This window comes from Carettochelys insculpta, chromosome 1 (genome assembly GCF_033958435.1).
Source record: "Carettochelys insculpta isolate YL-2023 chromosome 1, ASM3395843v1, whole genome shotgun sequence".
Taxonomy (NCBI): domain Eukaryota; kingdom Metazoa; phylum Chordata; order Testudines; family Carettochelyidae; genus Carettochelys; species Carettochelys insculpta.
This window is the reverse complement of record NC_134137.1, coordinates 337,097,326-337,118,136: the sequence shown is the minus strand read 5'-3', so window position 1 is coordinate 337,118,136 and position 20,811 is coordinate 337,097,326. Positions and strand designations below refer to the sequence as shown.

General features: G+C 44.7%; 1 protein-coding gene across 3 annotated transcripts in view; it reads left to right on the top strand.

The window, feature by feature from the left end:
- Positions 1-13,732, top strand: part of LOC142023812 (V-type proton ATPase subunit S1-like) — a 107,741-nt gene extending 94,009 nt beyond the window's left edge. For all 3 annotated transcript variants that reach the window (XM_075015157.1, XM_075015138.1, XM_075015147.1), the window contains 2 exons: positions 6,439-6,676; positions 11,751-13,732. In XM_075015157.1, the coding sequence (XP_074871258.1) occupies positions 6,439-6,676; positions 11,751-11,960 (448 nt within the window). In that variant the 3' untranslated portion in view covers positions 11,961-13,732. The remainder of the gene's footprint in view (positions 1-6,438; positions 6,677-11,750) is intronic.
- The last annotated feature ends 7,079 nt before the right edge of the window (positions 13,733-20,811 follow it).

Genomic DNA, 20,811 nt, shown 5'->3' with positions numbered 1-20,811 from the left:
GGACCTCGGGAGGCAATCACCTGACCCGACCAGCAGGAAGTTGGTTGAATGCACTCAAAGTTAGAGTTCTGCTGGACCCACCTTTTATACCCCTTTTGGGTTATGTATTCTCTTTCTTATCTATGGTGCCAGATCATACTGGTCTGTCTTTGTGACGCCAGTTTGTTACAAGCGCATTTCTTACTTAGTTTGCACTTGTAAGACAAGAGATAAGCAATTTAGGAGTACAGGACATTCTTTTGTGCGGGCGGGGCACGTCCCCTTCTGGGTGATTGTGTGTGTGCATCATATTGATCAATGCCAGCTGGGGTGATTTCTGAGGGTCCCCCCCGCCCATGTTGACAGTCTGGCCTGTTAGCCTTCTAGCTGTACTTTCTGCTTCTCAGGGTCACGATAAGCCAGCATATCTGGGCCTCAATGAGGGCATCAAAGACTGTGCTGTCAGCAGCCATTTCTGTGCCCTGTGTGCTCCTCAGTGGGGGGGGGCAACGAGCAAGCTGGCTTGTAAGGGGGAGACTTTGTCTGGCTACAGTCCTCAAACACTTTAGTAATATTAACTAAGCATTTCTCAGCACAGGCTGTGAGGTAAATGTCATCATTCCTTTTCACTGATACAGAAGGTTAAAAAAGAAAGGTTAAATTACTTCCCCAAGGTGATGGAGAAAGTGTCTAATTTACTACTGGAACTCAGGTCTTGTCTACATAGCAAGATAATTCCTGGCAATCCAGGACATGGTTCTAAAGTGCACTAGCTTACTGTATACTAAGGGGTTGTGTGGTCTCTACTACCATGCATTAGATCCCCTGAATTTGCAGCGCACACTAACATAGCCCATGTGGCTAGATAATATGTGACAAGATAGTCTGCTGTATATTCACATCCTTCATTGCCATACACTATGTGTAGACAAGCCCTAAGGCTTCCTTGTTTTTACGCATTCTACAAGCTCACAGCCCTGTATGAGACAACGACTTTGTGCATGCCCACACGCCACCCTCAACTTCCCGCTCAACTCAGCATGGCTCCCCCAGGCTCCCAAGGCTGCCTGGTCTTCGGGTCTGCTGAAGCCGGTGAGGCTAGGGATACATGGTACACTCTGGAATCAGCAGGGCTGCACACTGCACACCCTCATGTCTGGTGGACCTTCTGTCCTACTCATGCTTTGGGGACAGCTGGGGCCCTACACCTTCTGTCCCCTTTGTGTTCCTGGGGCCACTAAAGTGCAGGAGTCTTGGCTTTCACAGGGACCCTGTGCAGCTGAGGTGGGGCCTTGGGTGCAAGGAGTGGGGCTGGGATATTATCTTCTCCAGCTCTAGATTCCTCCACTGCCCGTACATGCACATGTCTGAGGACAGAATTTGGCCTTAAAATACTATGATATAAATAAGGATGTTGCTCACCTGAAATTAGTTTAAGATACATTTTAGGAGATGACCCTAAGGAGGTGAAATCTAAGAGAAGAAAATAATTAGATGGTGTAAATAACTGAAAGCAAAATTGAAATTATTGGATGGCAGCTTGCAAACAAAGTAATAAGCCCCATCTAAGGTACAAGAAAATACAGTAGAATTAGAAAGGATATAAAACTACAAAGCTTGCATTCTCCACCACTGAGGCTCAAAGAAATATTAATGCAGTGGGCAAAGGGCTCATGGAAACATGTAGCAGTATAATAGAACATCAATACCTTCTTTCTGAACAGCCTCAGGTAGAATAGTAAGTGGAAGGCAGGTGACCAACAGCATTTAGAGAATTTAGCAAAGTCTTGTAAACTTCAGCATACAGCAAAGATGACAGAGGATTATTTTGTGCTTGTTTATTTAGGCATCATTAAAATGATTTTTTTTTTTTCACTTCTAATACTGCAAGAGAAATAGACACCAGTCTCATATGGCTATATTGAGACAGCCAAGAAAAGAGGGATGGGAAATTCATGGAAAAAAATGGTTTCTTCTGATAATTTTTTATTTACAGGTCAATGGGTGGTTTTGCTCTGAAAAGTTGCCATGTAAAATGGCACATGCTACTTAAACAGTTAAGGTTTGTCTATATTCCAAACCATATCTGCTCACTTCAGTGACAAAATGGCTATTACTTCATTTTATTTTTCTTAGCCCCACAGAGGCTAACCACTAGTACTGAATAGGCTAGGATATGAGTGTCAGGCTTGTTTTTGTACATAGCAAATAGACTCATTTGCTAAATCCCAACCTATTCAAAGATATTTTGGCCTCAGCAGTTAATGTGGGGACACAATTTGGCTTTCAGAATTGGAAAAATTACTCAGCTTGACCCTCAGATCATAGCTTGAGTTTTCAAGACTAGCAGTTATGAAAGACTAACTTTGAAAAAAATCTGATCTGAAATCTGAGGCACAAAAGATGTGGCCGACTACTTTCCCAGTAGAAGCATATTTTAATGATTATTTCAGCCCCATGTTAATGGACTCTCTGAATCAAATATTAAATTATCACTATCTTCCACTATGAGCAGTTTTCTTGCGTACCACCAAAAGGCAAGCTGCTAGCTCTTTTCTAAAGTCTTGTGATGCCCATATTTAGTGATGGGATAGTGAGCCAAGACTCTCCAGTTAGAAGTTAGAGGCCTACTCCACGGGGCTTTGTAAAGAAAGCTTTCTGGTAACCCGAGAGAGGAAAGAATTTGGAATTGGGAAACTAACCTGGGGATGGGGGCTTCACATTTTGCCCCTGCCCAAGCACACTCTTACAGCTCCCATTGGCCAGTTTCCAGCTAATGGCAGCTGCCTGGGCTGCGCTTACAATGCAGGCATTTGCGGAGGCTACTCCTGCCCCTGGGATGTGCAGCACACAGGGAGCTCATGGATCCTGCAGCCAGCCACTTTGAGTGGTGTGCAGGACTGCAGCAGGCAGGGAACTAGCCTGTGGTTCCTGCTGGGCTACTGGCCAGGAGCAGCCTAATGCAAGCGCCTCCTTGCCAGAGCCTGCACCTGGCACCCCTCCCCCTCCAGCACCTCAATTCCCTGACCTAGGTCACAAATCAAACCCTCTGGATCACCTCCTGCACCCCTGCCTTAAGTCACAATCTCCTCCGAGACCCTGCACCCCCTGATACTCTTCTCCTCCAAGTCAGAATCCTCACCTGCACCTATACCCACTCCTGGATCCCGAATCCTCTCCTCCACCCCAATCCCCTGCCCCAGGTCCAGGCCCACTGATATGGTGGAGCAAAGGGAGAAACCACCCCAGGGCCCAGGGTTCCTGGCTGCTGCCCTGGGTCCTTTAGAGTGCTGCTGGAGCACTGTGCTGCGCACTCCAGGCAGCTCTAAAGGCTGAGTGATGGGACAAGCTCCAGGCAACGCTGATGGCAGGTTGCCCTGTTAGCCGATGGTCAGGTGAGATGCCCTTGTTTTCATCCGAGATTTCAACTGCTAGAACGGAGTCCCTTCACAACAGGCAGCCCGGGCAGGCTGACAGATGCCCCAGGGTCCTAAACACCCGAGCCTTTTACTGCTAGGACAGAGTTCCTTTGCAGTGGGCAGCCAGGGTTGGCTGACGGGTGCCCCAAGAGCCTGCTCCGTGGAGGCAGCACGACTCAACACTTGGCTCTCTGCACTTTCACTGGTGACCAGGCTGTTACAGCTGAAAGCAGCTGGGCTCTTTGTTTTGTGTTCTGTTTGCACAGTAACAGGAGGAGTCAGGTTACCACTTAATCAATTACTTTGTTTATTTAACTAAGGAGTTAAGCTCTGGTGGTTACAATGTTACAAGGTTTATACTTTGATTACAAAGAGCTAGCACAGGCTTTAATTCATAGATCTATGCTTGTTAAATGCGCGCAAAAGCAAAAGGTAAAACACCTGGCAGGTCGTGTTCTCACCCCTGCGTTACCAACGTGGCATGGCCAGAGTCTTCTCTCAACCCCTTGGGAAGGAGTCTTTTTCCCTTTTTTCGAGGAAGCGGGCGTCCCCTGGGACCTCGGGAGATGATAACCCTCCTGCCCAGCTGGCAAAGGTAATTGGAGCTCAAAAAAGAGTCTGCCAGATGCCCCTCTTATACCTCTTGGGTCACGTACGCTTCTTCCTTATCTAAAAGGAGCCAATTGAATTAAATCATCCCATGATGCTGGTTCTCACGGGGAGTTCAAGGGTTTAGTTAGCACCTGTGAGGTGGAGACAATTTAACAGTTTAGGGTATTTTTTCTTAATGGGCCAGAGATTCCTCCATCTGGGACCAAGTGGGCATATTAATCACTGGTATCACCGGTACCAGTCAAGGACAGCCCGAGGCCCTGGCAGTCTGTTAGTTCATTGTTCTTTGTTGTCTGGTTTTGGCCCATTCAGGGTCAGTCTGGCTCTTGCTCTGGAGCATCAAAGACTTGTGTTAGGAGATAAGCAGATCTGTGCTCTCGGGCATTCCAAGACAGGGCCGTTCCTTTTAATCCTTTCGTTCCTGAAGCACCTAAGGAAAGCAAGATGGAGTATAGCAAAAGGTGGGGGGGAGGTTCTGTCTGGCTATATGCCCCCAGCCCTCCCCTTTCACCCAAGGCCCCACCTCTTTTGGACACCTTGTCCAAGCACCCAGCAAGTCTCTCGGCTCTCCAGGCCAGGTCACAGCCCTCCCCTTCACTCCTTCTCAGACCCTACACCCCTCCTGCACACCATTCCCCTACCCTGAACTCCCTTCTGCACCCAACCTCCATCCCAGATCCCACACCTCCTTCATTAATATCATGGAAGAGTGTAGCCCTTGACCACCTATCAATTTTTCAAGTAGCTCCACCATCAAAAATTATTGACCACTCTTGACCTGACCCAGTGGGTTTCTCGGATGTGACTGGTACCCCAACATGCTATTGCAATACAAGTCGTACATAATAAAAATGATTTTGTGGGGAGATTTGGTGACCTGAAGCTACACTACAATGAGGTGCTTGCTGTCCAAACTAAGGACTGGTTTTGGCTCTCATACAGACACTTCAGATGCATATCATCTTTGTTAGTCAGACAACTGATAAGTTGTGTCCATCCTATTTGCTACTTGTGCATCTAGTAAAATATGTCTAGGTTTTACGTTTTGTATAATGAATGCTTTTTGTGTATTTATGAATTTGTTTGGCACCTATTGCAGCAGCATCTATACAGCACCCACATTTTCAGAGTCCGCATCCAATACTCATGATGGGCAGACAACGTAGAATAGCTAAATTTATAGCTACCTTCAGTGGGGAACCCCTAGGGATTCTGACTGTCATCGTAAGTTAGTGGAAAAATTCTCCAGCTAGTATTAGACAAAATAAGTTTAAACTAGGCAGAATTAAAATACTGAGCATGGTAAAATAAGGAGAAAAGTGTGAAATCTCCAATAGCAACCCTCTTAATTGACACAGAGAATATATTTAGTAACAGAGAGGTAGCTGTGTTAGTCTGTATTCTATCAGAACAAAAAAGCAGTCACGTAACACTTTAAGGACTAACAAAATAGTTTATTAGGTGATCAGCTTTTGTGGGACAGCCCCACTTCTTCAGATCATAGCCATGCTTGTCAAACTTGGAAGCGTCAGCATGCATGTAGCCATGGGCCATTCCAAGTGCCTTTACTCCCCAAAATTTTGAGGAGAAAAGGCATTTTGAAGTAGCGTGGGCACTTCGAAGAGCCCATGGCTACACATGCGCTGGCACTTCGAAGCTTGACACTTTGAAGTTGCCATGTGGGAGAATTAGCCTAATGAAGTGCTGCATATTCATTAGTAATCTCCCATCACCCTGATTAACATGCCCCCTTCGAAGTGTAGACCCAGTCCTGGAGTGAGAGAATTGCACTTTCATGTATATGCAAATAGTCAGTTATCTAAATTGAGAAACAGTTGCTACTGTATATCAAAACAGGGTTCATGTTTGTATCTTTCATGAAAATACTTTTATTTAAAAATCCCATAGCAATATTTATTGCAAAATACTGTAATTCTGCTGACAACCTGTCAACTTAAATCTGATGAAATGGGTCTTATCCATGAAAGTTCATTACCTAATAAATAAATTCACTAATTTTTAAGGTGCTACAGGACTGTTTATTTTTTGTGAAGCTACAAACTAACACAGCTACCTCTGTGAGACTATAAACTTCCAGTCACTTCTGGAATACAGTACTGTAACAGTCCTTCGCAGAACGAAAATACAAATTTTAATTCAAATTATGAAAACGTGGCTTTCTACAGTGCTGTAACAAGTTGTAAAACAAGATTCACAAAGTCATGTCTCTCATGACCTGTCCTCCTGCAGGAGAAGATACTGACTGCAGTCTCATAGGCAAAGAGCTAGTGATCTCATCTGCCATCTGTTCTTCTTCTAGTGGCGATCCCTATTGTATTCTACTGTGGGTTAAGCAAGCATGTTACTGGGTATTTTAATTTTTCCCATATCAGTTTGACTCTATTTGTTTCGTTTTTCTTCCCTCTAGGTTTCTAATGACCAACAAATTCTATGCGGGCTCTGCTCGAAACTGGTTCACTTTAGATTCTGTTGAGATTGTACAGGACAACCAAAAGGATGCTAGATTTAATGTCTCCATCATCTCTGCTCCTGCAGAGTACTCATTTCATTGTCAGCTGGTGGGGACCAGCAGTCTCTATGGTGCAGAGCTGATTCCAGTCAACAACGAAGCCAAGATCTGGGATGTTTACATTTCAGAGTTCCAAGTGAGTATACATTGCAGGGTCAAAGGCAAGCCAGGAACAGTTACTTGCCGCAGTAGGTGTTGAACAGCTTGCATTCACAACACCTGTTTGTTTAGCTCAACTCTAAGGAAGAATAAATAGAAAGTTATTTGCCCTCAGCGGGTGCTATTCAACATGGGAAAAGGAGCGGACAGCTTCCGAACAATAACTTGAGACTAACTGAGAAACAGATTTTATAAAGTCATACACAGAAAGGAACAACAAATAAGCATATTCTCAGCCAATGGGAGCTGCTAGGGCAGTTCCTGGGGTAGGAGAGTGCAGAGACCTGTGCTGCAGGAATGTGCTGGCTACTTCTTGGAGCGGCACCAGGCCAGGGCAGTCAGGGAGCCTGTCTTAGTCCCACTGCGCCATCAAATGTTTCACAGCCTAAAATCTCCTAGTTTGGCTTCAGCAGCTTCCAGGAGACCAAGCCCGATTCTGGGAGACTCCCATCCAAACCAGGAGGATTGCCAACCTTACCAATCATTGACAGAGCTCTAACTGGAGTCGTAGCTTTATCTTTCTCAGGAACAGCCTAAAAACAGGAGAAACCTTGTGAACAGGTTTCAAAATATACGAAACACTGGAAAAGTTTTAAAATATACTAAAGCAATTATTCTACTTCCTCCACCCCAATGAAAAGACATACTCGCCTGTTCCCTCCATATGTACACACACTTTCAATGGCAACAGCCTCTTCTCTAAGGTAGTAATACTTGACTCTTCAGTTCAATAGCCCCAGCAGGGGTATATGATGAGATTAATGCCACACCCACTGGGTTATGGCTTCACTCTGAGTTCCACACAAAGTAGCCCAACAGTGTCTGGACCCCCCAAACTTTTTTTCTCTTTTTGTGCAAGCCCCATGCTTTCCCTGTTACAGAAACCCTCATGCAAAAGGTCACTAATGCTGTTCTCCAGGAGGCTGTAGTGAATGAAGAAGCACCAGCTCCCAAGTGGGTGAATGCCCCCCAATCTTTGCAGTTTTCTCAGCTCCTGGCTTCTAGGCTCACAATGCTCTTTAGGTAACTGTTTGACTTGCCTGGACTAGCTGGTGCCTCTCCACCTTCTCATCGTATTCTCCCTGATACTCAGGGAATCTCTGACAGTTCCAATATAGTCTTTTTCATAGGGGTTCCGAGTGCCCCAAATCCACTGAAAGCACATTTCTCTGAGAGGTGAGCAATGACTGCAGGCCAGGGTCCAGCGCAGGACCTGGTCATTATATAGAGAGACTAAAATAGTGCCAGTCAGATGGCTGCAGTGTGACTATCAATGGTGGAAATGACCGTTGTAGTATTATATGTCCTCCTTTCCCTTTAATGTTGTCTGGATAGTCTGAGGTGGCCAATTGTGGTTTGATTCATATGTGGCTCTTTTACCATTAATGTGTGGCTCATGGAACCTCCTAGGCCACTCCCACCTTTCTCTGCCTACCAGACTTGGGGGTGGAAGCTCAGGGCCTCTTTTTTGCAATCGGGTGGTAGAGTAGTGGCTTCTGCCTGGCTCAGGGCTGCTGCCCAGCGTGGAGTGGGACAGTCTTGGGGACTTCAGCCCTGTGGGGCACGCCTGCCAGGACTTGGGGCTTCAGCAGAAATGGGCCTGACGCCCCAGTTCCCAGCTCCCAGTAGGTTTGCCCCAGATCTCAGACTTCTGAAGTCTGTCATGTGTGCCTCAGAAGCCAGTACATTTGGCCAGTATGTTTGGCCATCCCGATATAGTCTATGAAGTGAAACTCTGTTGCTTTTAAAGCTGCATCCAGGCTTCTCATTTTTCTTCAGGGCCTGTCATACGAAAGCGTAGCCCATTTTGCTGCGTAAGGCAAATGCCCATGACCCCGAGGCCAGAAATTTTAAGCTTTTCAAAGCTGAACTATTTCAAACCTCAGCATTTATGTGTTGCTCCTGATGTTACTCATCACCAGTGCTTTTTTTTATAAGCACACAGGTGCTAGTACTCATCCTGCTCCCTGGCCAGGGATGGGGGGGACCCTGCAGCCCTGCAGCTGGGGTGCAGAGCCCCATAGGCAGCCCCAATTGCAGGATCACCAGCAGGGGGAATAAAGATGCTGGTACACCGGGCCAACGTGTACTAGAACAATAAAAGCCCTGCTCATCGCAATTTGCATAACAAGTCTATGTTAAGATTTTGATAAAGGTCAAATGATCAGGAACCTCCATTTAAAATACGTGATACAGTGCTCAAATTACCATTTCATTTTAAGAAGAAAAATCAGTAAATACAGAATAGGCAAACCTGTAACAATGATACTAACTGAAGGACTAGAATTAAAACCTACGGTGGGCTGGAATCCTTATCAAAAGACTTATATAAAAATAACTAACCAGGATTATGTATCTACATATTTTTAACTTCTACACAGGTGGCAAATCAGTAGGGAGTAGCTTCTTTATTTGCCAGCTGGGATCCAACAACACCCTCATAGTAATGATCAAATATCAGAAAGCAATAAAAGAAATGAGAATAGTTTACAGTGGTATCCTAAAAGTAAACATAGCATTTCAAGAATATATAATTAAAGCTCCCACCTAAAGGTTTGTTAGGCATCATCTTGGCTGAATAAGGAATAATACTACCACATAAAATAAAATTGTCTCCCTGACTGTCACTCCAACAAATGTACTTGTCCCGTTAAGAACCTCAGGCCGCGTCTACATGTGCACGCTACTTCGAAGTAGCGGCGCCAACTTCGAAATAGCACCCGTCACAGCTACAAGTGTTGGACGCTATTTCGAAGTTGAAATCGACGTTAGGTGGCGAGACGTCGAAGTCGCTAACCCCATGAGGGGATGGGAATAGCGCCCTACTTCGAAGTTGAACGTCGAAGTAGGGCACATGTAGACGATCCGCATCCCTCAACATCGAAATAGCGGGGTCCGCCATGGTGGCCATCAGCTGAGGGGTTGAGAGACGCTCTCTCTCCAGCCCCTGCGGGGCTCTATGGTCACTGTGTGCAGCAGCCCTTAGCCAGGGCTTCTGGCTGCTGCTGCTGCAGCTGGGGATCCATGCTGCATGCACAGGGTCTGCAACCAGTTGTCGGCTCTGTGGATCTTGTGTTGTTTAGTGCAACTGTGTCTGGGAGGGGCCCTTTAAGGGAGCGGCTTGCTGTTGAGTCCGCCCTGTGACCCTGTCTGCAGCTGTTCCTGGCACCCTTATTTCAATGTGTGCTACTTTGGCGTGTAGACGTTCCCTCGCAGCGCCTATTTCGATGTGGTGCTGCCCAACGTCGAAGTTGAATGTCGACGTTGCCAGCCCTGCAGGACGTGTAGACGTTATTCATCGAAATAGCCTATTTCGATGTCGCTACATCGAAATAAGCTACTTCAATGTAGGGCTCACATGTAAACGTAGCTTCAGAGTGTCCTGGAAAAATGGTAACAAACATGTATTGTTTCACGGAAGCTTTTTCTGTCAAGAACCAAAGTGCCATGAAGCATCATTTGTGTTTTTGTTTTTTTTTTTTTCCAATCAGCTTTTTGCACCATATTGTGTGGCTCCCATGCCACCTTTGGTGTGATGTCTAAAGGGAGGCTTAACAATGAAATGCCCTGGCAAATGAATCATTTACTAACGCTGTGTACAAACACAGCCTCCCAACCCAAATGTTTGTTTCCCATAATCCTGCTTGAGTCAGAAACATACACTTGGCTATAGTGCGAAGCTTTCAGTGTTAACAATTTACTGTGGTAAAAATAGGAACAGTCTTTAATTCTTGAAAAAGGCCCAACAACGCTGGTGCCTCCAAAAATGTCTTTACTTCCACAGAGGACAAACACGCCTCATCTGCTCTGATTTTGCACTAACCAGAATTTTGGCGAGTTATTATAGTAAACTGAAAAGCAGCACATATATATTTCCAAACACTATATAGAATCTGGGTTGCAAAGGTTTGCGACTCAGGCTACCTCCTAACACTGTGAAATACAATATTTATTTTCTCTAAGCAATTATTTTATAAATTTGTACAAATTCATTAAGCATTATTACATAAGGACCTGGGAAACTAAACCTAAAATGACTTCTCTAGGGAGGCACCCCACCCTGGTGGATTGGGGAAGCAAAAGGCATATGGACTAAAGGGACAAAGACTTCATTCTTACTATCTGGCAATCCAAATCACATTTTCATATGAATACCTAGTCATTTCCAGGACAAACACCATGTTACTATCACAAAAACATAGTTCATGGCAGTTCTGTGAATAGTAGTGATGTTCCCCACCCCCCCAGCTCCCCGTAACGTCCATTTTGCTGTTTCTATGATATGTTTGTACTTCAGAATTATATACCTAGAGACAATTATATAAGGAACAAAATATATTTTAAATTCTGCTCTCTTTTTTATATTTGTGTAGTGGGGAAATTCGTACAACTGACATTCACAAATGTTGCCAACCCTTGTGATTTTTATCATAAACCTTGAATGATGTTTGATGTTTTTCTTAATGCCCCATCTCCCAGAGTCAGGTGAATATGTGGGAACCTCAGCTCTTCTTTTTCTTTTTTTTCCTTTTTTCTCTCTTCCACCTCGAGTAAGATTCTAGCTTTCAGACTTGTGGGAAAAAATTTAGAACCCCCACCTTACTACTCAAACATCAAAACCTAAATGAAAAAACCCTAAATATAATATTTTTAAAAGTAATGATTTTTTAAGCCAGTCTCATGATTTTGGGAGTCTGACTCATGATTTTTGAATATTTAGGTTGGCAATTCTGAACAGTTAATTAAGTTGCATTGTTCTCATGCCTTCCTTGGAATTATATCTTTAAAGGATTCCCAAGTCTCTGAAGTGTGAAAACACAGCTTCCTTTTTGTAAAAAAACAATAACTCTCATGCATATGAAACTTCAGGGAAGGAGAGGGAAATTGAAAAATTGTGCTGAAAAAGAGCTGGCACTCAGTTCTCTTCAATGGGAATTGAGGGCACTCAGTATTTTTCAGGCCTTGATTTTGTAGTGAATATATAGTAGGCTTAAAAGTAGGCTTTGTTGCAGAAATTCAATGGGTTCATCTGTTTTTTTTCTTGTTCTCAGATTCAAGGCTTCAGTATTGAGGGTGGCCTGTTTTCCTACGCAAGCGACTGTACATCTTTTTTCTCCCCGGGAATCTGGATGGGCTTGGTGACGTCAATAGTTTTATTATGGATCTTGACCTATGGAATCCACATGATCATGCAACTCACAACAAACAGTAGATTTGATGATCCCAAAGGCCAGGCTCTCTCAGTTCCTCAGACAGAGTAGCAGTGGATGATTTTGACTTTGCTGAAATGTTCCTTCGTAGTAAAGTTAAGATCTTGTTAAGTGATTTTTAGCAAAAGTCGGAGACAGATCATTGGCAATAAACAAACATTTATAGATGTCCATGACTTTTACTAAAAATATGGGGTGGGGACTGACTGCTGGAGAGGGGCGAGGGCGCAGTGCACAGCAAGAGCACCACTGTTGCAGGGGCTGAAGCCAAAGAAGTTACAGAGGTTTATTAAAATCATGGAATCTGAGACCTCCATGACTAAATTATACCTTTAATTTTTAGTGATGTGTGATTTTTATGTTCTTTCCGCTTTGTATAGTGAATGTAGTCTGAGCAGTTCGTGATAGAGAAAGGTTTAATAAAACTCCCCAAATCTGGACAATGAAAATCCTCCCTGGAAAAGAGAACATTATTCGTGGCGCAATGCAATTCTGCCAGCTGTTACCTATTTGTTCCCAGTTGTGTGAGTTAGTCTACACTCTGATTAAAAAACTACCAGAACCACGTCTCAGAGCTCAGATCAGCTGACTTTGGTTTGCAGAGCTTGGGATGCAGGGCACATGATTAAATTAGCACAGGAGCCCATGCTCTGAGGCCCTGCAAGGTGGAAGGGTCTCAGCCCAGGCTCCAACCCAGGCCCCAATGTCCACAATGCAGTTTTATAGCCTCGTAGCCCAAGACCCACAAGCTTGAGTCAGCTAACATGCGCTGTCCATGTTATTTTATCCCACTATGAGTGTACTCTTAGGGGCCTGAGATGAAGCCAACAGCAGTCATGACTCAAACCGACCATTAGACAAATTGGTAAGGACAGCCAGCGTAGTCATTATTCTCAAAGGGGTTGAAGGTTTGGTTTCTTAATTTTTTCTAAAGGCATTCCTATGGTATTTTGGAGAGAGTCTTAAAAAACAAAACAAAAAAGCAGTCCAGTAGTACTTTAAAGACTAACAAAGTAATTTGTTAGGTGATGAGCTTTTGTGGGTCTGTCCCACGAAAGCTCATCACCTAATAAATTATTTTGTTAGTCTTTAAAGTGCTACTGGACTGCTTTTTTGTTTTGATAGTATGTAGACTAGCACGGCTAGTGTTTATTAAACTGTCTGAAGCATCTCACATCTCCTTTAAAGATTTATTTCCTCTAAGAACAGAGAACATCACAAAAAGCTATTAATAATGCAAGAGTCAAAAAGGTGACTTTTTGATGACATTTGATATATGTAGTTTATTTTGGCAGCATGAGTAGCAGTCCTGAAGACAGGAGAGATAAGTACATGAATATACGTATGTATGTTTTGAATATGTTCATCTTTAAAGAAGACTATCATTCTGGCTACCCTTGAGAGCAGGCAGAACCCTTGCAAAAATGCAATTTCTAAATTACTGGTAAAAACAAAAGGTGAATGGAATATTAAAAAATGAATATTGGAAACAGGTTTAAAAAATGTTGCCCTTTCAGAACATCAGATGGTGGCAAAAAAAAAAAAAACCCACAGCTTAGACATATCTGAAGGAAGAAAATTGTCATGGCTCTTTAAAAAGCCAATGGAAGTTTGGTGCATGAGTCACATTTCGGTTGCAATGAGATTTGGCTCATAAAGCCCTTAAATGCCATGGAAAATTCCATCCCTAAAAGAGACCTCCAATGGATTTGTTGAAAATGAAAATGTATTTATAGGATTGCAAAAGGGGAATCTTCCATGATGTTGTTCAGAAATGTATTAAGCCATTTATTATAGAAAAATACAAATGTGTGTATCTCTGAGGATTCTAGATACGGTCTCTGGTTTCAAAACCAATCTCTTTGCAGAACCCTCTGTGTATATTGAAAAACTGTGGGAAAACAAGACAAGTATACACTAAATAATAAATAGACCTTGGAAGGTTTTTCAAAATGTAATGCTATGTAATGTTTAATCACCATGGAAAGTGGTGGTTCAGGGCCAGTTTATACTAGAAATTAAACCATATTAGAATGCCAACTTTGATGGAGTGTGTTAATGAACATAATGTTAAACACAACTTTGCAGTAAGGTGTAATTATACTGGTTATTTTTAACATTGACTTAACTGATTGCAAGTCACTTCCTTAACATTCTCCCTTCTGAGCTATCACGTTGTAGCATCACAGTGACTATGAAAATGAGATAATAATGTACTGTTTGTTGTGCTAATGCTGAAGCTTGTCCACATGTGGATTTTGTGAGGGAAGCTTAGGTGTGAATTTAAAGTCCAGGAGCTATTCTGCACTATCTTCCCCTCTTGATGCCCTTACTTCCCATTGAGTGCTTTTTGTGAATTCACTTAATCCACTTCCAAAATGTGTCTTCGGAAGCCTGAATGTATTCAGACTGAACTGCATGCTTTAACAAGTGATAAAGGTATTGTGCCTTCTCTCCAGCCAATCTGAACACTGGGTAGATTGCTAAATATTACACAAGCTCCTCCTCTTCAGTGAGAACAAAGTCCCTGGGAAGTTTAATACTCATATCATACTCTAAAATAGATCAACTAGTTTTGATATAACTTTTCACAAAACCATTCATTTTTGCTGTTAGCATAAACACAGAAAATGGTTTGCAGTAAAGAATATTTTAAAGAAAGCTATGGCATTTAAAACAAGTTAGTGGATTAGCCCTATCATTCTTAGTGGTGGTTTTGATGTCACTTGTGTAAGAGCAACCAGTAGAATCATAGGATGCTGATTCTTTGTCATGTGATAGGAGTCTGAACTTTAGTAACCCTGGCCTATGTCATATGACAGGAGCCAAGAAATGAAAAAGTATCTTACAGGCCTTTTTATTATGTTGAATGAGAAGCAAACAAAATCACTGGCAAAAGAATGGAAAATGACTATAAGGAAAGGAAGGAGGACCTTGTGGTGCTTACATATTTTTCTAGAAGCAAATGGCACTGCAGAAAAATCAAAGCAGGTGAAATCCTCCCCAGTGCTGCATGGGGCAGACCCACAGACTCCAGACTTAAAGTGCATTCTCACAGAAGTGAAAGGGGCTGACTCTAAATCCTCACTCAAAAACTTAGAAGTATAATGCACTTTTTTCCGTACAAGAGTATCTATCACTTGAGGAATGGACATTTTCTTTTCAAGAAACTGGCTACCTGATGACACTGAGGAAGTGGGTCTGTCCCACAAAAGCTCATCACCAAATAAATCATTTTGTTAGTCTTTAAAGTGCTACATTTCTCCTGCTTTGTTTTATTGGAGTGCAGACTAATACAGCTACCTCTTTATTACTGATGACGCCACTGAAAACTGAAAGTAACCTTTGTTAAAGCAAATTCATATGGATTTGGACTATTCAGCAACTAAATTATTGGTGGGATAACTGATAGACAAGGCGGAGCATAATTATTAGGAAAAAGAGACTGTGTGCAGACACATTTGTCGTGTTTTTTACCTAAAACCAACAAGAGGTTGGAACATACTGCTGTGTAGGGGCTCAGTTATTATGGGGCCCTCCTCTGCAAAGTAGGGGGGAAAGAGCATCAGCTCCTTCTCTACTATCTCACCTGCAAAGTGTCCTAGGGTTGCCTAGATTGGGATTCTTGATTGTGGGGCAGAGCAGACTCCCTCTGTCACTTTGGAAGGCCTCCCCTCACCAGCCCCAGCCTTTTTTTTTTTTTTTTTGCCTGCAGCCCCCCAGGGTTCCAGCTGTTCACTGGACAATTCTTTGGTCTTCCAGCTGCAGGAGTTGCCTGGTGACTGTCACAGGGTCCTAGCCTGCCTCTGCCTGTACCCGAGCCCTTCCCAGCTTCTGCCTTTGAGGGCTGGACCTCTCCCTTTTCAGGCAGTGGGACTCTCAACCAGTACAGGGAGCCCCCTCCTTCCTTAGGTGAATGCCAGCCAATCTCCATCAAGGCCCCTCACCTGTAGCTGAACACTGGTTTCCCCAGTGTCCCACCCTTCCCCGTTTTACTGCCCTTTCTCCCCGCCTCTCAGCACTGTGTGTGTGTGGCGGGGGGGTGGCAGCCCTTATCACTGCCAGCCTCAAGAGCCTCCATGCCCCTTTTAGCTCTCCAGCTTGGAGTTCCCCTCCATGCGGCACCAGAACCTCAGGTCCTACAACTCCATAAGCACTGGCAAATTTCAGAAAGACAGCAGAGGGGCTCCATTGACTCTCACCATTGTATGAGGGTTAAAACTCCACCTTTCTAAGTGTTCTACAAGCTGACTGGTTACTCCGCTTGCTTGGAACTCTGCCTCCTGGGGAGCCGAATGTGGGATCCTGTGACCAAGGCACTCCTGAGTCACAGTCTGCTCTCCAAACCTGTGTCCGTCTGCTCTACTAAACACAGAGCAAGCACTAAGTATGGCTGGATGAATCACAGCCAGATTTCATTGGGATGGATGGTGTGAACTCACCCTGCTGCAAATTAACATAACTAAGGCTAAGTCCATCATCATCTATTAGACAAAAGGAGTTTTGGACTAGATGTCTGTAGGGACTATAAGTTGGGACTCATGAGTGGTGGCCAATTGATTTTGATGACACTGTCGTCTGTCTTGGGATGTGTGCGAGGGTGGGGCATGTGAATGCTTCATGGGTAGGACTGAGGAGTGGAGAAATTCGAGGGTGATGGGTGTAGGGCAGCATTTCGCAACCTTTTCCAGTCAGGGACCCATTACATTAGCAGTGCTGTAATTAGGTAATACTGCTCATAGCAAGAATATAAAATTGCACCCCTTGTGTTTATGTAGGCATAGTAGCTATTTCATAGAAACAGGGAAAATACATTAATAATAAAAGTATAACAATACCATGTTTATTATAGTTAATTATTTTATTATTATAGTTGATCTGAGTTGTGGTGAGGGAAAGACCCTCATCCCCAAACCACTTCCCCTGCATAAACCCCACACTCACCATCTGGAGGGAGTCACACTCAAGGGCTGGGGGGATGACGCTCAGGCTGGAGGGGCTGGGAGGGTCACACTCAGGAGCCGGTGGAGCTACAAACAAAAAAATGAAAACTGACAAATCAGCTACATAGGACAGAAGGGGCACAAAAGGGGAGGGTCGGGGGGTAAAAATGACTTGCTGCATGAGTCTGTTAGTGGCTTGTCTGGGATGGCTGTGACTATCAAAGGTGGAGAAGCTGTGTTTGTAATGTGTAATTGTTTTCCTATTGATAGCGATAGCTGCTGGACGTGGCAGTGTTAAGGAGCTACAAATGGCTTCTTTAAGAGCCATGTGTAGCTCTGAGTATCAGAGGGGTAGCCGTGTTAGTCTGGATCTGTAACAGCAACGAAGGGTCCTGTGGCACCTTATAGACTAGCAGAAAAGTTTTGAGCACGAGCTTTCGTGAGCCCAGACTCACTTCATCAGATGCTGATTTCCAAGACCAGCATCTGATGAAGTGAGTGTGTGCTCACGAAAGCTCATGCTCAGAACTTATCTTTTAGTCTATAAGGTGCCACAGGACCCTTCGTTGCTGTGTAGCTCTGAGTTGCTGGCGACTGTGAACAAATCTAATCGTGACCCATTTATGGGTCCCAACCCGTGGGTTGGGAATCCCTGGTGTAGGGCAAGGGGAGACAGAATTGTGCGGACTGAGATGTGGCGATGGGTGGGAGGGGAAGGGAGAAAGACTGGGGGTTCAGGTCAGGAAGATATAGCACCCCCCATCTCTTCCAGAGCACTCCCTCCCTCATGCCTGCTCTCTGCTGCTCCTCCAGGCTCCAGTGCATCCAAACTCTGCACTCCAGCACAGCACACCCCGCAACTAGCACGCGCTGGCTAGCACAAGCCGGCACGGCGACAAATGGAGAACATACGGCTTCCAGTGCTGTGAGAGCTCATCCCTGGGGGAACAAGCACTGCATTCCAAGCCTTGCCGTTTCGTTATCACTTGATGGTGTAAGCCATGTGACAATGATTATGATCAGTAAGGGACCTTTTTAATTGTCTGAAGGGCATTATGGTTAGAAAAAAGAACTACAATAAAACATTACAGGGCTACAGCTGGGCATTCTCAGCTTTTAACCTGCAGCTACCCTTGAAGTTCATAGTAACCAGATTTCACCTGTATCAGAAACATCAAGGTGCGGGTGGGAATAGAGGTTAATTGCCCCAGGTTCCATAGCCCTTCCCCACACCCCTCACAAGGATGGCCTTGCCTGTGAGTTCCTTGGAACTGTGCCTAGGTTGGCACGGGTAATAAGGAAACTTCAGCAATATACAGTAAATGCCCAAAATGCAGTTTTGAGTTGTGCTTAACTTACATTTACGTAAGTTAAGTGTACTTCAAAATCCTGCTCCCCCTGGCCCTGTCTCAACCCCCTCCCGCCTCAGCCCCAATTCAACCTCCACCCAGCCCCAGTTCAAACCCCTGGCAGCCCAGCTCACCACCTGTGTGCACAGCCCTGGCTCTCCTGGCCCTGGTTCAACCCCTCTACTTCCTGTGCACCTCTGGCTCAACCCCCGCCCGCCCCATGAATGGCTCCAGCTCTGCCTCCAGCTCACCGCCACTGCCCTGGTTCAACCCATCCCTGCCCCAGTTCAAACCCCCTCTGGCCTGGCTCATAACCCCCATGTGAAGCTCCAGCTTTGGCTCACCACCCCTGCCCTGGTTCACCCCCGTCCCCCCAGACTCGGTTCAACCCTCCTGCACAGCCCCAGCTCAACACCGCCCCCCCCACAACCCTCACCCACCCCAGACTTAATGCCTGTCCCCTCTCCCATGTCCCCAACCCGCTTCCAGGCAGAACCCTCCTGCCCTTAGGACACACATTTCAAAAGGAGCTCCAGGTGCTCCTACTGCTTCCCCGGCTGCAGAATGTGCATTCCGCAGGGGAAAAAAGCCTCCCCCTGACTTATGCAAAATTCGAGTTATGTGAGCATTATGGGGGAATGCAACCCTTGCATAACGTGAGGGATTTCTGTACTCTGTCTGAGCACCATTAATACATAAAGGAGCAATTTTTTTTGCCCAGTGACATTCACATCAGTAACATGGAGTCATGCAAGGCACATCCCAGGCATCAGTATTTCTGGTTGTGTTAGGGCTGATTCATTCTAGTTCCACTTACTTGTCCAAGCACGCCCAGTTTGACACACTTCCAAAAAAATGAACAAAGGTTAGACATGTCTGGCGAAGAGCGCTTGAAACCTGATCCAAAGCTCATCGAAGCTGCTGGACCTTTTTGTTTAATAAGCACTAGATCAAATCTTTAGAACGTTTCAAAGATGGGGGTGGACTATAAGCAGGAAGCTCCTTAAAAATACTAGAAATCATTTTTTGTTTTAAATGTAACCTTTCTGCTGGAAGCAGTCAGCAGCAGCCAGGGCCGGAGTCCATATCTAGGGGTTTCTTTTCATTCATCTCACGTAGAACTGTCTCAAGCCCCCACCCAGTAGCCTGGGAAATTCACACACCCCGGGTGCCTCAGACAGGCAATGCTCCCCCACTCACAAGCACAGAGTCTGAGTGCAGAAAAGAAACTTTTAATGAAAGAGACAGAGAAGTCACATGGCATAAACTTGGGAAAAATACCACACCCAGAGTTCATAACCAGCCCTCAAGTAACCGTCCCACCTCAAATGGATTGAGCAGTGTCCTTTGCCGCTTAGGCTCACCAATCCAATGCTGTAAGGGTCCCATTCACACACCCAAACTTTCTCTGTACCCGGCTTCAAACGCACCACTCACAGTTCTGTCCAGTCCGTGCAAGCCCTGACACATCACCCTGATGTGCCACCTTAGTGCTGGTCCAGTCTTCTGCTTGCTCCTTGACAGCTGCCCCCCTGCCACTTCTCCTACCGGCTGCCCCCAGTTGCTCCTGCTAGCTGCTTGCTGCAGCCAGCCACCCTGCTGGTCGCCTGCTACTTCTTCTACAAACTGCCTGCTGGCCACTCTTGCCTGCTGCATTGTGGGTTTTGGTCTGGGCAAAACCTGGTGACTCTAGCTGTCCCGGGCATCACCTCCAGGCCTAGCCACAAGTGATTTCAGCATTCAGTCTCAATATCTACTAGGACAGCTTCTCACACAGAGATATGGATTCCAGCAGCCAGCTTTTAGTTCTATATTTGAACAGGAGAGAGGAAAATTAGTCAATAGAGGATCATGATTCTATACCCAAAAGCTCCCAGCCAGCCCATTCAACCAGTTACTCCTCCCCGGTGTAGCCCCTCTATGCTCAGATGAGGGGACCCTGTGCAATCCAATCTTCCATAGTAATGATGACCACCCTGTACCCTCACAATGACTTCAAGCATTGGTGAGACTCCACAGTTCTTACACTGAGTGATGGTATAAATTGTACCTTTACAACAGCATGTTGTTTACAACAGATAAACCCCATTGCTTCATCTGCTACCCGTCAGGCTTTGTTTGGAAGGCATTACATACGCACACCTTTGTATTTGCATGAAAATAAGTTCTTAAGGACACATTCCTCAAATTCCTTCGGAACGATTGAGCTCCATACTTAAAAAAAAAATTGTCCTGTGGCACCTTATAGACTAACAGATATTTCAGAGTATAAGTTTTGTGGGCAAAGACCCACTTCGTCAGCTGCACGAGCGGGTCATTGCCCACAACAGCTTATGCTCCGAACTATGTTAGTCTATAAGGTACCACAGGACGTCTTGTTGTTTTTGAAGATACAGACGAACATGGCTACCTCTCTGATAAAAATAAATTGCAGAAGATTTAAGTAAAAAAAGAAAGAAAGAAAGAAAAAAGAAAGAAATCAGCAGAGATTAAAATAAAATTTTTTTAATTATAAATGAGATTATTACACGAGTCCATTTTTTAAAAAAAAATTGCAGAATTAAGAACATGGAGAGGTCAAAGAATAAAAATGTGAGAGGAAGTAGTGTT